Source organism: Talpa europaea (genome assembly GCF_964194135.1).
Source record: "Talpa europaea genome assembly, chromosome: 14".
Classification (NCBI taxonomy): domain Eukaryota; kingdom Metazoa; phylum Chordata; class Mammalia; order Eulipotyphla; family Talpidae; genus Talpa; species Talpa europaea.
The window spans coordinates 79573721-79592446 of NC_140082.1; the positions used below are offsets into that span (position 1 = coordinate 79573721).

Here is an 18726-nt window from a genome sequence, read left to right on the forward strand (position 1 = left end):
GTGACTCCCTCCATGTTGGCTGATAAATAGCCACGATCCCATCCAACCCCTGGTATCTGCAAGACCTACCCATAGTCTCCATAACTAAAGGGGTACCAACTGGTATAAAAGGTTCCCACCCTACCGTTCACCAAAGGTTTCCTGGGGTTCACTGTTTGCCTGCACATGTTTGTTATTTATTTTCAGTTTTACTCTGAGAAAATGTCTTTTTAGCCAGTGAGGATTTTGAAAGAGTAATATCTCAAATAGGAGAAAATAAAGTTCAGTTTTCTCCTGACTTCTAAGTTGCCAAGGAATATTGACAGAATAGCTATCTCCTAAATCCATTCTGTCATCTCTGCTGGGAAAAACTGCCCTTCTGTGGAACCACATGGGTTGATCTCAGCTGCTGAGTTTTCCACCTGGGCTCACTATGGAGCATGGGCTAACAGGCCTGATTCCAGAGAATCAGAAAGAAAAAATCAAAAAGTAGCTGTTTTAATTACAACCAGAAGGACATAATTTCAAAGGCATTTCCTGAGAAGTTTGTAAAACAGTGAATCTAGGAATACAGATTCCATGGAATTTCCCTTTCCAGATATCATTCTGTGCCCGAGAAGATTAGTTCTGAGAGCAGGAAATGGGACCAGATACCCTGGAATGTTCCATCAACCCCATCTTTCCAAGATCATAAGAAGATGAGGCTTCCAACATGACACTCCCTGTTTATTATTCTTTGGCATTTGTTTTCAGGTCCTCATGTCAGAACCAGGCAAACTCAGCCAGAAAATAAAAGTCTGGCTTCAGGAATACTGGAATATCACAGATCTGGTGGCCATTTCCACCTTCGTGATTGGAGCCATCCTCCGCCTGCAGAAGCAGCCGTACATGGGCTACGGCCGGGTGATCTACTGTGTGGATATCATCTTCTGGTACATCCGCGTCCTGGACATCTTTGGTGTCAACAAGTATCTGGGGCCCTATGTGATGATGATCGGAAAGATGGTTAGTACTGATGCCCTGTGCCACTGTGGATGTGGGTAGAGCCTGAGACCAGGCTTGGGGTGGCTTCAGTAGATTGCACCTACTCTGTCCTTAGATAACTGTCTGGTTTCTAACAGGTTTTAGCTTTAAAAGGTCTAGGAGGCCTTCCTGGTGGCGCAAGGGGTTAAGTCTCAGCACTGTCAAGCTATAGGCAGCCACTGCAGCACAAGTTTGATCCCCGGCCAGGTTGCTGACACACATTGCCCAGTAGACCTCTCCTGTCTCGCCTGCTGCTCCCCTGGGCAGTGCATTTTAGTAGCTCCACTTGTTCTGCTCCCCATTCTGTCTCTAGTGAATCCTCTCACCCCTTGCACCTCTGGCCTACAACCCAGTTCCGGTATGCATAAGTGAAATAAATCTTTTTTAAAAAAAGACATAAGTCTACTACATGCTGATAACTTAATGAAGTCCAATTGACAAAAATGTTTGAGGGGCTACTGTATATTTAGGGATATACATAGATATGGCAATCACCTGGCTGACAACCTAACAAATAGACACACAGAGGGCCCAGGGTCCTTCCTCTACCTGTCCTCAAACTTCAGCACATGTGCTCTGGCCGGAGTGGACACAGGTGACTTGTATGATTGGGTCAAGACAAATCCATGACAACATTACTCCAGAACAGAATATGAAACTGAAAAAACAACTTGCAAATCATCCTAATATCACCTAAATGTTTGGTATTAGCCAGTGATAGGACTAGTCCCAGAAAAAAGGAAACCTTGTACATTTAGGAATAATTATTTATTAGGAATAATTATTTATTTGTGAGCAAAGGGATGTATGGTTTAGCTTATCCTGGCCAGGGCCTGCATCTTCAGGGATGTGCAAAATTAAGATTTATACCACTTCATTATGCATAGTAACCAGAGCACTGCATTTGGGGTTGTACTCCCAAGTCTTTATTTTGTCATTTCCTGGTATATCTCCTCTTACTCTTGAGTTTCTCTTCCAAATCCCCATTTTTCCCCATAATTCTTCCCTTTGTCCATTATCCGTTTGAGTTACTATATTCATTTATGGACAACAGTAGAGGAGAAGCAGGCAGGATTAAGAGCAGATGAGGATTGAAATGTTGTAGAGTAAGCCATACACATATTGTGCAGTAGGAAAACTAGTAGTCATGGAGGGATGGGAGGAGGGAAAGAGGCTTTCTTTATCCCAAATCAGCACTCATGATGTCTTTGGGGAGACAACACTGCAAACAGGGCAAGCATGGCCCCTGAGTCAAGACAGTAAAAGATGCTTCGCCCCACACAGATGATTGATATGCTGTATTTCGTGGTCATCATGCTGGTGGTGCTGATGAGCTTTGGGGTAGCCCGTCAAGCCATTCTCCACCCAGATGAGGAGCCTTCTTGGAAACTGGCCCGAAACATCTTCTACATGCCCTACTGGATGATCTACGGAGAGGTGTTTGCAGACCAGATAGACCGTAAGAATAGAATTGATAGTAAGATTCTCTTCCCTGCTTCTGAGGAAGATGATCAATTCTAAATTAATGGAAAAGTATGTGTTAATTTGGAAATAGAGTAGTTTTCATTCTGCCATAGGCTTCAAATTATTTTGTGAAGAAATAAGCAGATGATGAAATGGAGGTTTTCAGACATCAGTCATTTTTTGTACTCTAAAATCCACTCCCTGGAATTCTGAAGAGTCTCATGTCTCTTCAGCTGCATCTGATGAACATTCTCTTAGAATAATGTCATTCCAATGCCAATTTCCTAATTTTTCTTTGACCTAAATCTCTTTCCACCCCCAAAACAGAGCTGGTGGTATCATTCCAGGAGTAGACGGTGAGCACAGGAAGCCCTCTGACACTTTCTGTCCTGCTCTCCTCCAGGTCACCACTTTCTAGTGCATACAAATGTGTAGCCCACTGCTCCCCAGCTCTGGCCTTCCCCTCAGATGACTTGTCAGGTTGATGTCCTGGTCCCAACATTCCATGGTGGGAGAAGGGTCACTGCAAGGCTCCTCCTCGCCTCCCAGCCTTGGAGCTGGCTGTGTCGCCTGGTCTCCACTAACAACACCTGCTTCACTACACATTCCTGCCTGGTGCCAAGTGGGAATACAGTGCCACCTCCAGCAGCAAGCATGCACGTCATAATGCATTAGCCTCCTTCCAGCCCAGTGCTCTGGGGCATCTGTAGAACACACCGGAAGTGACTCCTAGTGCTTGGGGTTGGTGAGAAGGAACACAAGCCCTGTTTTGCACTTTCCTGCCTCTTTGAAAGTAAATATCTCTACAGTCAGGAGTGGTGAGTGGAGGACAGAAAGCTGAGAGGGGTTTCATCCTTCCAGGACCATCAGGATGCAGCCCAGATCATATTATGTCCACATTGTGTCCACATCATATGCATAGCAAGTGCATATAACCTAGCACACAACACGTTCACAATACATGGCATGCACAGATTATCACAGTGAATGGTAGACACACAGAGGCACCAAACTCCCCATCCCAGTGGAATGGTGATGAATGAGACCATAGAGAAAGTGGGCAGGTATGGTAAAAAATTATCAAAAAAAGATGAATGCAGAGCACTGCCCAGGGAAGCTTCTAGAAGGTAGCCAGAGTGCCCTCAGAGGAAACCTTACCTCAAATGTTTTCATTACAAATAAAATAGAATAGAAGAATTATGAATTAGCAAAAAGAAAACAAATGTAGCCCATAACCAAAATTTCCTCTTCACTACTGGAGTTTTTTGGTTTTGTTTTTAACAAACAATAATCTGAATGTTAGAGAAGAAATGAGCTGCAACCCTGCATGAATCTGGGGAAATGTAGTTCTTCTCCAGGCTGAGCTGGCTGGTTCCAGAGAATTTTGTGTTTAGGGAAGTGAAGATCAAATGGCCTTGTTTATTTTTGTCTGGACAGTTAATGCACCATAAATGAACAAGATTCTTTGGTGTTATTTTCACATCAGCACCAATAAAGCATCAGGCCCAATGATATGTCTGCTGCTCTCAGTGTTCTGCTTCTTGGGAACAGAAGATTTTAAACAACTGCCCTTGTATTAAATACAGCATTGTGGAAACACCTACTGTCACTAGGTCAGACTGATCAGTATTACAATTCCTAGTTTATATAATATAGTTCTGAATATGTTATTATCACAAATATCTTAAAGTTATTTATTAGATGTTTTTATAACTTGATAAACCAGAACATGAAAATCCTATGTATTTCTATGTTCTGTAATTGAATTGACTTAGTGATCTCAATAAAATTTTCTTAGACGAAGGAAACTCTTATTTGATTTCCAAATTATATTGGTTTAAATAAATTAGTACATATATGCTAAATATTCCTGGATGTAAACACACTTTGTAATATTATTTTACTGTTTTTTAATTAAGTTGAATGAGAAAAGATGAAGAGTTGAACTTGAAGCCTTATGTACTATTTTCAGTCATACCATTAATGTAGGTTTTTGATTATTGATCCAATTATTACATAGCAATGTTATATATATTTGTGCTTTTGAAGTGTTTGTGTTGGAATGTAGGGAACGTTTGTTCAGTTAATTTATATGTTAAAAGATCACCTGCCAGTAGCCTCATGTCTTTTTTGCATAGTTTTTAACTAGTGAGCTCTTGCAATTGCTTATGACATATGGTAAGATAAATATTCATGAAATATATATTTCCTATGATTAATAATGTTTACAATTCCTCCAGATAATTTTTCAAGCATGAATAAGTAATTCTCAAGCTTAAACAGTTTGTATTTAATAGCTTGCAATAGAGGCAGCAAAACAGTTCTTACGTTGTTAATCATTTGCCTTACTTTTCTCTCAACTGTCATCTTATGTTCTTTCCTTCCTCCCTATCCCAACTGAAAATACCTTAAATTCGACTTTCAATCACCGAGTAGTCTACGCCATGGAAATTAATCGTAAGTTTATATGGAATGTATGACTCCAGTCCATGTAATGTGTACATTAATCCATCTCTTTCTTAGCTAACCACTGATAGTCTTATACTAGTTTCAAATTCTTCCCCTATTTTCTGGTGTCAATACTTTTTAAAGTAAGTAAAAAGTAAGTAGACTACAAATTGTTGGCTTTTACTTTAGTAAAAGGATAATTGGGATTATCCTTTTTTTAAAAAAAAAATTTCAAAAAGTAGTTCCCATATGATTGAAGTGATATTTCAAATGAGCAGAGAAAGAAAAGATTAATTTTCTAACTGGGCACCTACCCCATAACATAATTATTTTCAAAGCTAGCATACAAGTGAAACCAAGAAAACAACCAGAAGACAAAATAGGCTAATGTTAAGTAACTAGGAGACACAGTAACTTTCTCATTAACGGTAAAGAAAATCAAAAGATTGGTCTGCTTAGAAATTAAGAACTTCTATATGTGAGAAACCCAATAAAGAAATGGGCAAAAGTTTACAAATATGCCAAGGGAAGCATCACTATCTCTGAATCCAGAAATGAACTTCGTTGTATGAATAATTTTCACATGGAAAATTATTGCTTATGAAATAAGAAAAAATTCATATTCAAAAAGAAGTAGGTCATTTAACAACATGGGTATCTGTCATCTATTCCTGACAAACTTTCATTTCAGCTCCTTGTGGTGACAATCTGTTTGATGAGGAAGGCAAGCGGCTGCCCCCCTGCATCCCAGGGGCCTGGCTCACTCCTGCCATCATGGCGTGCTACCTTCTCGTGGCCAACATCCTGCTGGTGAACCTGCTCATCGCTGTTTTCAAGTACATGTCACGGCTGAGGACCATGCCACTCTTCTTTATTATCTACACATTTTCAGTTTAACCCCAGACATCACCCATGCTGCCATGTATTTACACAAAATTACACTAAAACAATTAAAAGGCAGTATTTTTAATTCCATCATAATCAGCCTGAATGTATTCATAAATCAAGAGTTGACACCTAAATACATTTACATTTCATCTTGGTTAGTATTTTAACAGTGAGTATGTATCTTAAGCTAATGAAACTATTTTCTTTAAGGAGTCTCCTCAGAGAGATTTGATCAAATTAGTCACTGATTCTTTATCAAAGTCAAAGAAAACAATGCTAATTTTGCAACTCATTACAACTATTGAAATAGTCTGTGAAGTGTATTCCTTCTCACAAAATAGAAGATAAAATGGTCTAGGAAAGAGATGTCAAGTTTCTTACAAAATTTGGCCATTCTGGCATGATGTGTTGAGTATGTGGCCATGCTTAATAAATGCTGAAGAAAAAATTTAGGTTGTCTCAGATGAAAAATATAAGCGTAAAATCCATCACAGAAATATAGAATCTTATAACTGATCAACGCATGGGAAAGAATCTGGTTCACACTGCTGGTTTAAGAGATGAAAAACTGGAGGTTTCTAAGGTCCCCATAGAAAACTTACGTGATCAAAAGTTCAACTTCTGGCAATAACACACTGCCTCCAATTGAAATCTAAAAGAATGCAAAGAATTGTACTTACCCAACACCAAAATAATGCAACTTAGATCAAATAAGTTCAATAATTAACCCACTTGTTTACCAAAAAAAGTAGTCAACTGATTGACCAAATTGAAAGTTGAAATATGTCTGAACACTTAGTAAAACGGCCCATATGTCTAAATATATGGTAAAAAATTTCCTAAGTATGTGTCAGTAATTGGACTACAGTTTCTAAAGAAAGCAGGTGATAGTGATTTCAGTACATGTCTTTATTTATATGAGTAAATTGTCCTTGAGCATAGGCAGACCAAAGGACTGGTAATCAGGATGGCAGGACTAACTGGCAATAAGAAGTCACTTCACTGTGTATTTCCATTTCAATGTAAGTAATCCTGATTGCCCTGAGAAATCATAACAACTAATAAAACCAACTTTAAATTTGTGTTCTGTTTGAAGCAATACCTTCTTTGAAGTCAAATCCATCTCCAACCAAGTGTGGAAATTTCAGCGATATCAGCTGATTATGACATTCCATGACCGGCCAGTCCTACCTCCACCAATGATCATTTTAAGCCACATCTATATAATCATTATGCGTCTCAGAGGTCGCTATAGGAAGAAAAGAGAAGGGGACCAAGATGAGCGGGACCGTGGTTTGAGTAAGTGGAGGGCTCTTTCATGTCTGTCTTGAGCTAATTTCAAAAGCGTTGCCTCTGGACACCCTCAAGTGGAAATCTCACACTTGAATGTGTTAAAAACACAGCTCTCTAAGCCCACTGCTGTTCTTTGCAGATTGCTTCTCATTTTGTGTTGCTTTTATTCTAGTTTTGTAAATGTATTAGTAATTAAAATCACTAAAAACCCACTCATACAGGGATGGAAAGTTGAGAGAGATCTTGCAAATAACTCTTGGCTATAAATTCAATCTTCATTTCAAAATGTTTTAAAGTGGTGCCTCCAAGGAGGATGCAAAAATATTGTGCAATGAACTGTATAAAATATTTGCAAAAAGCTTCCCAGAAAATAGTACTTAGTTTCATTTTCCAAATACCTGTCATTTTTTTTTTTTATAGTGTTAAAAAGTGAGCTGTTTTGCTCCAGTGGAAGAGGCAATTGCTACAATGACTACAAGTCTTTGTACACTAGGCATTTGGAGAAGTTGGAGAATTGCCTAACAGAGACAGGGAAGGGAACTTATTTCGGGTGGTGGTGAAATTCACAATGGCACAATTAACTGATTCTTCACCGCTATTGTTTGTTTCTCACGTGGCTTGTCCCTCTGCACAGAGCTGTTTCTCAGCGATGAGGAGCTGAAGAGGCTGCATGAGTTTGAGGAGCAGTGTGTGCAGGAGCAATTCCAAGAAAAGGAGGATGAGCAGCAGTCATCCAGCGAGGAGCGAATCCGAGTCACTTGTGAGAGGTGTGCTGGTCCTCGGGCTGTGGGGTCGTAGACTTCTTTACCCCACCCTTAGGAAGATGCCGAAGTTCTTTATTTGTTTGTTTGTTTGTTTGTTGTTTGTTTATATTCCACATCATTGTTCATTTTTGTACAATGTTTACTTTCTTTTCTCAGGGTAGTCCCCACAGAATTTCCACTACCAATTCACCTGTGCACCACCATAGTCCCTTGTCCTCTTCCCACCCTTGTTGATCCTTCTCCCTTCCAGTGCTGAAGTTCTTTTAAGTATTTCTGCATTCTCTTGTTTAATCAACATGCCCCCTTCCCCTAAGTGGATGGTGACTGCATATTGCTTCCAAAGTGAATGATGACCTATTTGTGTTGGAAAAAGTCCAGGCCCAAACCAAACAATCTTCTGACAATTCTTGCCCACACCCTCAAGTGGGGGTGTTTGCCAGACACCCTGCATTGAATGGATAGAAAAACCAGCTGCAGGGCTGTGTAAGCCCCTGGCGACCTATTTTTCTTCCTGCTCTTGAACAAATTGGTGTTTGCGCCAATGGTCTTCCTCCAGGAACTGACCTTGGCATCCCACCTTATGATCTTGCTCTCCTCCCAAAATCTCTCCCAATCTCACAGGGCACAGGTAAAGACTCTGTGCCCCTATGAGACCAAGAACTTCTAGAGGGGCAGAGGCCTCTCTCCCCCATAAGGGTAGAAGCCTTTCAAAGGGAGCAGGGTCTGTTTATCAGACACTTTTACGTCCTGGGTACCCAGCAACATCCGCATCATCCACGTACAGTACTTCATGAGTGCAGAATGAATGAATTCTTTCACGTGGGACTCAATAAATAAGCAAATGAAGGCAGACCAGGGAGAGGCAAAAAGGGTACACTTTCCAAACTTGATCCTGTTCCTCTTCCTGCAGTTGGGAATGAATAACCAGCAAAGGGCAGATGGATACAGTAAACCTGCACCTTCATCATGTTTTTAACCACAAAATTTTTGAGAACATTTATCATTTAATAAAAGCAATTTAATTTTGTTCAAGATCATGATAATAAAACATTGTTCCAAAAAAGTTTAACCAAACTTCAGGTAGTCAGATGCAGGTGAGATTGATGAAGACATATTCCTAACTGGATTATAGGTCAACATTTTATTTTTTGAGTACTCAGAATAAAGTTTCCTGATATATGTGTTGATTGATAAAAATAAATACATGAAAAAAAACCTTAAAAGGAGATTTCTATACACAATTGCCAATCAAGGACCTCAACAATTACACAATTACAACAGAATTCATGATGCACCTGAAGTCTCCCTAGTGCATTTGAAGCCAGTGACTGCCTCAACCCATAGGTGAGACAACGCATCTGGCAGTTTTTGGGCCCCTCTCTTCTCCTAGATTTAGTTACCTTATAATCCAACCAGTCAAACTCAAGGGTGATCTGTACCAACTCTGGGCCTTAATAAGGTACATTTTCAGGAAAACTTTGAAATGCTTCTTTGCTACTTTAATAATACTAAGAATTTCAGGCTATAAAAAGTATTGATTTCATGAGATACCCTCATTTTTGACCATTTAAAAATGCCCATTTTTTAGTTAGACATTAACTTGAATTTAATCACAGTCAGTAATCTACAATGGAAATTATATTTGGTTTCACTCTGCCTCTTCCCCTCCTCCCTTCCTTGAGCATTGTTTGGATTTTTACCATTCTTCAACCAAGGCTCCAAGAATGTGATTATCAGGTCACTACCAAATTGCATTTTCCTCTGGGGGATCTGTGTACATGTAATAGGAATGAAAGTGTGCCAGGCAGTAAAAACAGGCTGCTTCCTGTTTCCCTTGACCGAGATCTCCAGGAGAGATGGGAACACATTCCTACCCCGCCAGGTCCTTGATTGACTCTTTCTAGGCTGAATCATAGATGGATGACAGTGACTAAAAGAGGCAGGGTTTGGGGTTTTCTTAACTAGGACAGCGGGGAGCAAGGAAGAAGGTGGAAGAATGGAAATAAAAGTACTTATTTCTACCTAACTTTTGGCACCAGTGGTTTATTTTAAAATCAAGTATGTGAGAGCTCAAAGATCCTTGTCAGTTCTTTAATCTTTAGTATATGGTTGTTTTTATTTTCTGCAACCGTTTGATGATTTTCCTGTTCTGCTAGCTGAGTGCCAGCACCATTCGGAAGGCAGCGGGGAAACGTGGGCTTCAGTTCCTTCCTTCCCTCCCAGTTATCTGGGCACCTTCTTTTCCAAACTGGGGCCAATGGTTTGCATGCCTCAGTCTTACAAATGCATCCACACAGGAAATTTAAGCATTTGTCCTGTTCCCCCACACAGAGAGGGGGGCTTTGAAGGCTGATAAGCAGGAACCCAATGCATGGCTTTCTCAAGAAAGAATTTGTGAGGGAGTCAGCATGGATGACTTTTAAATGAAGTTTTATTGCAAGTCAAAGGGGCAGGTTTGTTAAGGAAAAAGGGACATTTGCGCAGGCACAAATGGGCAATTTTTAAGGGGCAAGGAACTGCCTTTTGAAAGGGGCAGGATTACTAACAAAGAGACACCTGCATGGACACCAGTGGGCAGTTTTGGGGTAAGGCCTGTATTTTCCCTAAGTAAGGGGTATTTTAGTGTTCTTAAGTGGAATTTTTAATTGTGCTGGGTGGAATTTCTCCCTTTGGAGTTAAGTTGGCTTCCCAGTTGGTTTTCTACCTCCATCTTCAGTTCCTGGCTTTGCCTGCCAATCTTCCAAAGACTTTGTTAGTCACCCTATCTCTGCCTCAGGCAAATCCAGGAGACAGGGAGTCTAGAGCTGGAGTCATGGTGTCTTCCCCAGCAGGGTGTCCAGGAATGCTGTCAGAACCAGGTAAGAGTTGATCATGAGGAAGGGGTATGAGGCGAGCAATTTAGTGAGTGTTAAAGGGTAATCCTAATGAGGGTCAGTTATTTATATATTTTCTGCTCTAAGCTTCCATCAGCATTTCAACATTTGGCAAGGCCCATCATTTAGTCCATCAATAAGAGATGTACAGTATGACTCAGCTTTAGTTAACACAAAACTGTTGGGTATTTCATCCAAAGTCCTATCCAACAGGCCCACATAGCTGCTGGGTACTGCCTTTGTGGTTTGACCCTGCAAGCTTGGACCTCTGCTATACTCTGGGCTCTGAGAGTGGCATCTCCACCTTGTTTAGCAAAACAGATATCTCCATGCCTCCCAATCACTAATAGTCATCACACTCTGTTTATTTCCCATAGTAGATAAAACATGGTCCACTTGCTTCTTTCCTTGTCTATTGCCAGCACATGGACAAGCTACCATCATACCTTCATTTTGATTCTCAGTATCCCCTAACTGAGCCTCCATATTCATTTCTGTGCTTTTAGTACATTTTGCTCTCAAAAGGCTATAACTGGATCCTATAACCTCGCCTACTCATTCTCCTTAAAAGTCCTCAGTGGTCCCCACCACTCCCAGGCCTAGAAGGCAGTCAGTCCAGCCTCCCCCTAATGCTCAGTACTCCAGCCTCACTGTCGTTGTTGTTGTTTTTTCATTTCCTCAGAGGCACCATTTCCTTTCTGCCACAGGGCCCTTGAACTTGCAGTTCCCTCTACCCACTCATCCTTTGAATCTGTACTCAAATGCCAGTTCCTTCTGGAAAACTTCCCTGACCCCTTTACACCTGAGACTAGGGCAGGGCCCTCAGGTGCTAAGCTCCACATAAGTAGAGACCACCTCCAGATTTTGTTCCCAAAAGTATCATCTCCACAAAGTAGGAGGTCTGAGGTGAGGCCATGTGTTCTATAAGATGATGCAGCAGAGTTACGAGTCTAGAACTTAATATTCCATAGTGTACTTATTAAAAAGGAGGAAACCAGATTTTAGATGTAAGTGGTGTTCATTGTGTAGTCTTTCACATATAAAAACTCTAGAAGTCAGCATAACCAGATTCTGCTCTGGGTGTTTCCCCCTAAAATTACTAAAGTTAAAAGGCAGCCCCATATGAAGAAATAGATGAGAATTAAAATAGCTGGATATAAAATTTGGAGTGGATTAGACAGCAGCATGACCTATAGAGCTGGGATAAAATTACAGGGTAAGACTAGTCTTAGAACTCAAATACAGAGTTGCTGAAATACAGAGTTCTAAGTCTCTATAGACAGAGAGAGATCTGGAAACATGAGTTTACTTCAAGTATGAACTAGACTGAGTTGTTCCACTAGCATTATGTTAACCTTTAACTCTGTCATTAAGGAACTGGTCCCATATAATTCATGAGAAGCCTTGCAGGTAAAGAGTGATGGTTGCACATGAGAAGATAGATGACTGTACATAAAGTAGGTTTAATAACTGGCTTACTATTGAACCCCCAATGACTAAGTTCTGTTCTTAGGAACAACACACAGGGACTTTTACCATGACAACATAAATTTGGACCTTATGTTTTATAGCTAAGATTCTGTGCAATAAAATGATGCCATCTGTAGGTATTTTCTTGGAAATAACTATAAGATCCCCAGTCATTTATATATTGTTGTAGCTATCATTTGAACAAGATAGAAAACATTCTTTATAACTCCTTAACAGAAATGTGTTCTAAACTACTTTTACTGTTTAATGGTATAATGTTCAAAAATCAAAGACCCTAGGGCCTCCCCAATGGCACAGCTGGTTGAGCGCTGTGCTGTGAAGCTGTCCGCAGCCTCTGTAGCGCGGGTTCAATTCCCAGGCGGCCAGGGAGATTCCCACATGGCGCGGCAGACCTCTCTTGTCTCGCCTGCTGCTCCCCTCAGCAGTGCTTTCGGTCCATCTGCCTATTCTGCTCCCTGCTCTGTCTCTGGTGAATCCTCTCACCCTCCCGTGCCTCTGACCTGTACCCCAGTTCTTATATAAAAATAAATAAATGATTAAAAAAATCAAAGACCCTAAATAATAGATATACTAAGATATAGATAAAAGCACCTGGAGGTTGGCAGGCATGACTTCCTATGGTCCTGTCATTTTTACACTTGCTTAGCACTTCTAGCTCATGGGGCACTTCCATTTAGACAATTTCATCTAATTCTCACAGCATCATCGGCTGCCTGTTTTCATGAGTCACCCACTGGCAACAGTTGGACAGTAAAGAGAAGCAGGTGGAACTGGGCTCATCTCAAAAAGAATCCTAAAGTTAACAAAAAATCAAAATAACCTTTTTGGGCCCAGCAGCTTATAAATTTCATTTGTATCTAGTTTCCTTTGATATAGAAGAATGGAGAGGGCTAGGCCGCAGGAATTGTTTTTCAGGCCTGCCAACTGAAAAATCACATGTTTGGTGCTTAGAAAATGACCTTACCATCCTTTCCAAATATTTTTGCTAGGAAGTAAACACTGCCATAATGTGTGAAATAAAACCCTAGTGAAGACGTGGATGATCAGCAGGTACATTCAAATTCAGAAATAGCTGCAGAAGTCAGGGACTCCAATTGGGGGGACGTGGATAAAAGTAGATCTTTTTTTTTTTTAAGATTTATTTATTTTTATGCATACAAGAGCTGAGCTACAGGCCAGAGATGCGGGGAGTGAGAGGATCCACCAGAGACAGAGTGGGGAACAGAACAGGCAGATTGACTGAAATACACTGCTGAGGGGAGCAGCGGGTGAGACAGGAAAGGTCTGCTACGCCATGTGGGATTCTCGCCAGCTGGCCGGCCAGGATCAAACCCGCACTGCAGGGGCTGCGGACAGCTTCACAGTGCAGTGCAACCGCCTGTGCCACCAGGGAGCCCGCTACTCTATCTCTAAGCAAGAAGTGACATGATTGTGTGTCTGTATTATAACTTTGGATTAAGGTGCAAAGACATTGAAGCTGAGGAAGCAATTGCTAACAACTAAAACTTTATCAATTTAGGAAACAAAATGAGGCCATAAATCTTTTAGATTAAATCAAATAGTTGTGGATCCCCATTCTGCTTATTCTAAGGGTGGCTTCTTTGCTCTTACTGCTCTTCTACCTTGAGTCAGTTGCGGGAGATCCAGTGGCCCTCCGGACTCCCTACCTATTACATCAGGCTAAGAGGGTAGAGTCAACCAGTGCTTTTTCCCCCTCTCTCCCTCTGTCCTCCTGCCACTTGATCCAGGAAGTAGGCATGGTACATGGCAGAGGGGATTATAAAGCCCCAGATTTTTCTGATTGGAGGATAGAAAAGGGAAGCTCTAGGGAGCTGGAAGTACTAGGGAGTGTGCAGAGAAGAAGAAACTTGGGAAAGATTGAAAGCATTTGGGGAGATGAGATGAACAAAAAAGGGTAAAGTAAGGAACTCTGGAATTTGGTCCTCCCCCCAATAAAAGCAGCAATAAAGGTGGCAAAAACTTCTAGAATCAACTTATTCAGAACTCTGGAAATTAACCAATGGCTTACAGCAACCAGCAGAGTACTTATTCAAGAAACCTGGCTGAATCTTGTTTTTTAAAGTGATCATGGTGACATTTCAACTTACAGAGTCCCATTCCCCCTTCTGCAGTTCAGGGTTAGCCTTGAAAATAATCACCTAAATTCTTGGAGCCAGTGGAAGCAGAAAGGAACTCATCCACTAAGAATTGTTAATTATTTGTTTTGTCTTGTCTGGTGGCTCCATGAAAGACTGGCTCCAAAGGTTTGTCTTAATTTCCCAAGACTTGGAACTGACCCAGTGCTCAAGTTGCTGGACCAGGTGGGAGGGAGGGGTTTGCACAAAAAAATTCCAGGCAAATGTTTTAGTCCTTGCTCCCAAGGGTGACACATAACAGAACTGGGGCAATTGATAGACAAACTAAAAAGCATGAGAGACAAGTGGGACATGAACTGTCCATGAGGGCTTTGTAAAGTCCTGACATTCCTGGGACTCTGAAAGGCCATACCCAAGCAGAGGACTGTGACGTGTTCCAGAAACATCTGAGAAGGCTGAACACTCAATCTGACCAGTCTTGAGACTCTGTGAGAGCAGGAAAGAAAAGCTAAGGCAAAGAGGTGAACTTCCTGACTTACTCGTAAAGACATGAGCATACAGAGCCCCTCAGCAAAGACTGGGAGGTTTTTCTATTCCAGAGACTAAAGGAAACTTCTCTATTCATTAGCTGGTCACTAAACTAGCAGAACAGAGATTTCGGTAGCCACATACAATAAAGTATACAGATTTTACAGAATTACTTCTAAAAAAAAAAATCACCAAACAAAGGACAAAAATAGAGAATTATAAAAGACTTCAGAGAAAAATTACTTATCTATATTTTATCAGCTTATTTACTTTAAAAAGTTTGCACAGCTGCATTATCGCTTCCTGGAGTGTTTGTGAAAGGATCTCAAAGTTCGACTATTACAGAAGCAATGTGGCTTTAATAATAAAAGAATCATAGGGGTAAGAGATTTAAAGTGAACAAGGAGACATTACATTTAATGGAGAAATCAAGTCTTATTCCAGGAAATGGAAAATTAACAGTGAAAAGTTCTGCTGTTGGTCCCTGAAATGCTAGAGGGAGAAACCTTAGGACCTGTAATAGCTGTGGTGAGAAGTTTTCAAAGTCAGGACTTAAACATTTGGTCCTCCTGGTGGCAAACTTCCAGAAAGCCAGACCCTTCCTGCTCAAATGATGTGGTTTCCCAAGGGACATATAAATAGTCCTCTCCCCACAAAAAGAGTTAAGAATAGACTCTCGCACACTGCAGAGCACAGCTGTCAGCGTGGCCAACAGGAACATGGCATTAGTAGAAGCAGTTCTGGGAGAAATGGGGCAAGGTAGCTGCAAGCAGCAGGAACGGAAGAGCGCACAGGAGATGCCGTCAGGTAGCAAGCAGAAATCTGTGCAGAGAAACGCCACCAGTGACCAGGCAGTGGATAAGAGCAGAGCAGGGAGAACAGGGGAGAGAATTTATAAGACTATGTAGTGAGGGTAGCAAAGGCCTACTAAGCACAGACTCAATGCCAACTGTGTGTCACTAGAGACTCCCTGTACATTTCTAATAAAGACAGAAATATGGGAGAAAACCAAAGCTTAACAGAATCCCACCCAAATGTTTGCCTTCACGCAGGCATGTACTTGCCAAAACAGATCACCCACCTTGCCTGGGCCAGAGGACCAAAGCTCTCAACCAGGAGCTAAGACCCCCTCTATCCCCACTACCCCAAAGATAAATGTAACATATGGGAGGTAGTCCTGAATCCTGGGCATACCTCACAGCCTCTTAGAGTTGAATTTCACAAAGTCATTGAAAGAATTTATACTCTACATATTCTTGAAATAGAAAACATAGTCTGTTACCAGCAGGTTTTAGTTCAGGCAACATTATGATTTCAAAGGTGTTGCCTTATCTTCTGGAAGTTAAAGAAAAATCTAACAAGATATTTATAATCTGCACAATTTTTTTAAATAACCCCATTAAGGAAATACTAATTATGAAATACAATAAACAATTTAAAGTCACCGATCCTCTTCAGAGAATGAAATGACCTCTTGTCCCTTAAGGGAAATGTCTGAGCGCCTGAATTTAATTATTAACAATTTATTTTCTGAATCCCTTGTGCTTCAAATAAGAAATTTATTTACTTTTTCATCTTAACCATTCATTCTGCAGGCTACAGTCAAAAACTCAAAAAAACTGAGTGCTAGTATCTTCCTTTGTTACTGGTAATTATCAGCCCATCAGCAATGCGATGGGTCAGCTAAAAGGAAAAAGTTGGAGCAAATGCCAAACTCCACTGTACATTCCAATCCCAGCTCCATGACTTGCCAGCTCTGTGACTTTGTGCAAATTATTTACACTCTTTCTGACTTAATTTCCTTATCTGTAAATGGGGGCGGATAATAACAGTACCTACCTCGTAGGGCTGTTGCACGGAATAAACAAGCCTAGAGCAATACCTCACTGCGTGTTTATTAACAAGTATATAAGGCAACGGGTGGTGAATAGTGAGCACCACAGAGGTTAACTGGGTTTCTAATATTTCTGGATGCTCGTCACAATCATTTTTAGTAGTTATAACAGGAACGTAAGAAGCTTGAAAATATCCCCAATGAGCTCCAAGGGCCTCAAAAAAACCCGGAAAATCATACAGCAATTAGACTTTATGCTTTTATTTTTTTTATTTTTTAAATCAGATTTATTTATTTATACAAGCACTGGGGTACAGGCCAGAGGCGCAGGAGGGTGAGAGAATTCACCAGAGCCAGAGCAGGGAGCAGAACAGGCAGAAGGACCAAAATACACTGCTGAGGGGAGCAGCGGGCGAGACAGGAGAAGTCTGCTGAGTCATGTGGGAATCTCCCTGGCCGACTGGGAATCGAACCGGTGCTGCAGAGGCTGCGGACAGCTTCACAGCGCTGTGCTCAACCCGCTGCGCCACCAGGGAGACCCAAGACTTTGTGCTTTTAATATTTCATTCATCTCAGTTTAATAATTCTGTCCTTTTGTATTCATCAGGGTTGAGAATATGTCAATGAGGTTGGAAGAAATCAATGAGAGAGAAAATTTTACGAAAACGTCCCTGCAGAGTATGGACCTTCGACTTGCTCAACTAGAAGAATTATCTAACAGAATGGCGAATGCGCTGGAAAACCTCGCTGGGATTGACAAAGCTGATCTGATACAGACTCGGTCCCGGGCTTCTTCTGAATGTGATGCAACGTTTCTTCTGAGGCAAAGCAGCCTCAACAGCGCCGATGGCTACAGCCTGTACAGGTATCATTTTAATGGCGAGGAGTTGTCATATGAGGATAGTTCTCTCTCCATGTCATCAGGGACAGGTCTCAGGAGAAAAACCTGTTCCTTCTGTATGAAGGAAGAGAAGGACGTGAAAATACCTCTGGAAGCAGACTGTCAGGGCAACCTTCACCTTTTACCCAGCTCAAGCATGCCAGCAACAGCAGACTGCTGCCAGCTTGCATTAGGCAATGCCAAGAACACATCAGAGCAGAAAACAGGCCCAGATATTGGGATTTCAGATGAAGATAGCGAAAAGCAGGCAGACCCTAAAAGAGAAGAAACTCCGTCCCCAAGTTTAAATCCAACAGATGTTATGCATGGACAAAACAAATCAGATTTTCAAAACACATACCTAACAGTGGAAAGAGCAAAGATAGAAGGTACTATATCCTGTCCCCTGCAAGAAACAAAAATGATGTACTATTACCCCGATGAAGCAGTCAACGCTTGTAAAACTATGAAGTCCAGAAGTTTCATATATTCCCATGGAAGAAAGCTGGTCAGTGGGGTTAACAAGTGGAGCGCAGAGTCCAGTTCAATCATGGACCAAGCATGTCCCTCTGCAGTTGAGCAGTGGACAACAGAATGGAAATACCAAGTTCAAAAGATCACACGCTCTCGCAGTACCGATATCCCTTCTTTTGTGTCAGAAGCTGCAATACAAGCTGAGTATAAAGAGCGATTTGCAGATATGGAAGATGACGACTGTGTTTCTGAAACAGTCCCTCAAACCACTCACCTAAGTTTAGCTGCAAATGAAACAATTGGGAAAGAGAACTTACTGTCTGTGAAACCAGACCAAGCTCTGAGATTTCCAACATTAAGGTCGAAAAGTTTACATGGCCACCCTAGGCATATTAAAGCCTTACAGGGCAAGTAACTTAGTAACTGTGTCTAGAATTAAAGGGAAGAACAGAAGGTTAAGCAAGAGAAAAATTCAACAGAGACTGAACGCTGATTGTGTTTTCTTTCATTTCTAAATCAAAACCATCTTGGTCATCTCAACATCATCCATTTCTAAAACAACACTTTCATTTAAAATGCTCAAAAATTTAAATTTTAAGCATTCAACTTAAAGTAATATTTTGTTAGTGTATGTTAGTAAACTTAGGGGGTTTTTTAGTTGGAATAGGGTCAGAGGAAAGTGAAAATTCTC

The 18726-nt window shown here is 41.1% G+C and overlaps 1 protein-coding gene across 1 annotated transcript in view; it reads left to right on the forward strand.

The window, feature by feature from the left end:
* Positions 1-18450, forward strand: part of TRPM1 (transient receptor potential cation channel subfamily M member 1) — a gene marked incomplete at both ends in the record, with an annotated part of 74312 nt that extends 55862 nt beyond the window's left edge. The window contains 7 exons of the mRNA XM_084254068.1: positions 733-984; positions 2287-2479; positions 4903-4923; positions 5606-5750; positions 6899-7101; positions 7730-7862; positions 17289-18450. Coding sequence (XP_084110194.1) covers positions 733-984; positions 2287-2479; positions 4903-4923; positions 5606-5750; positions 6899-7101; positions 7730-7862; positions 17289-18450 — 2109 coding nt within the window. The remainder of the gene's footprint in view (positions 1-732; positions 985-2286; positions 2480-4902; positions 4924-5605; positions 5751-6898; positions 7102-7729; positions 7863-17288) is intronic.
* Between the last annotated feature and the right edge of the window lie 276 nt (positions 18451-18726).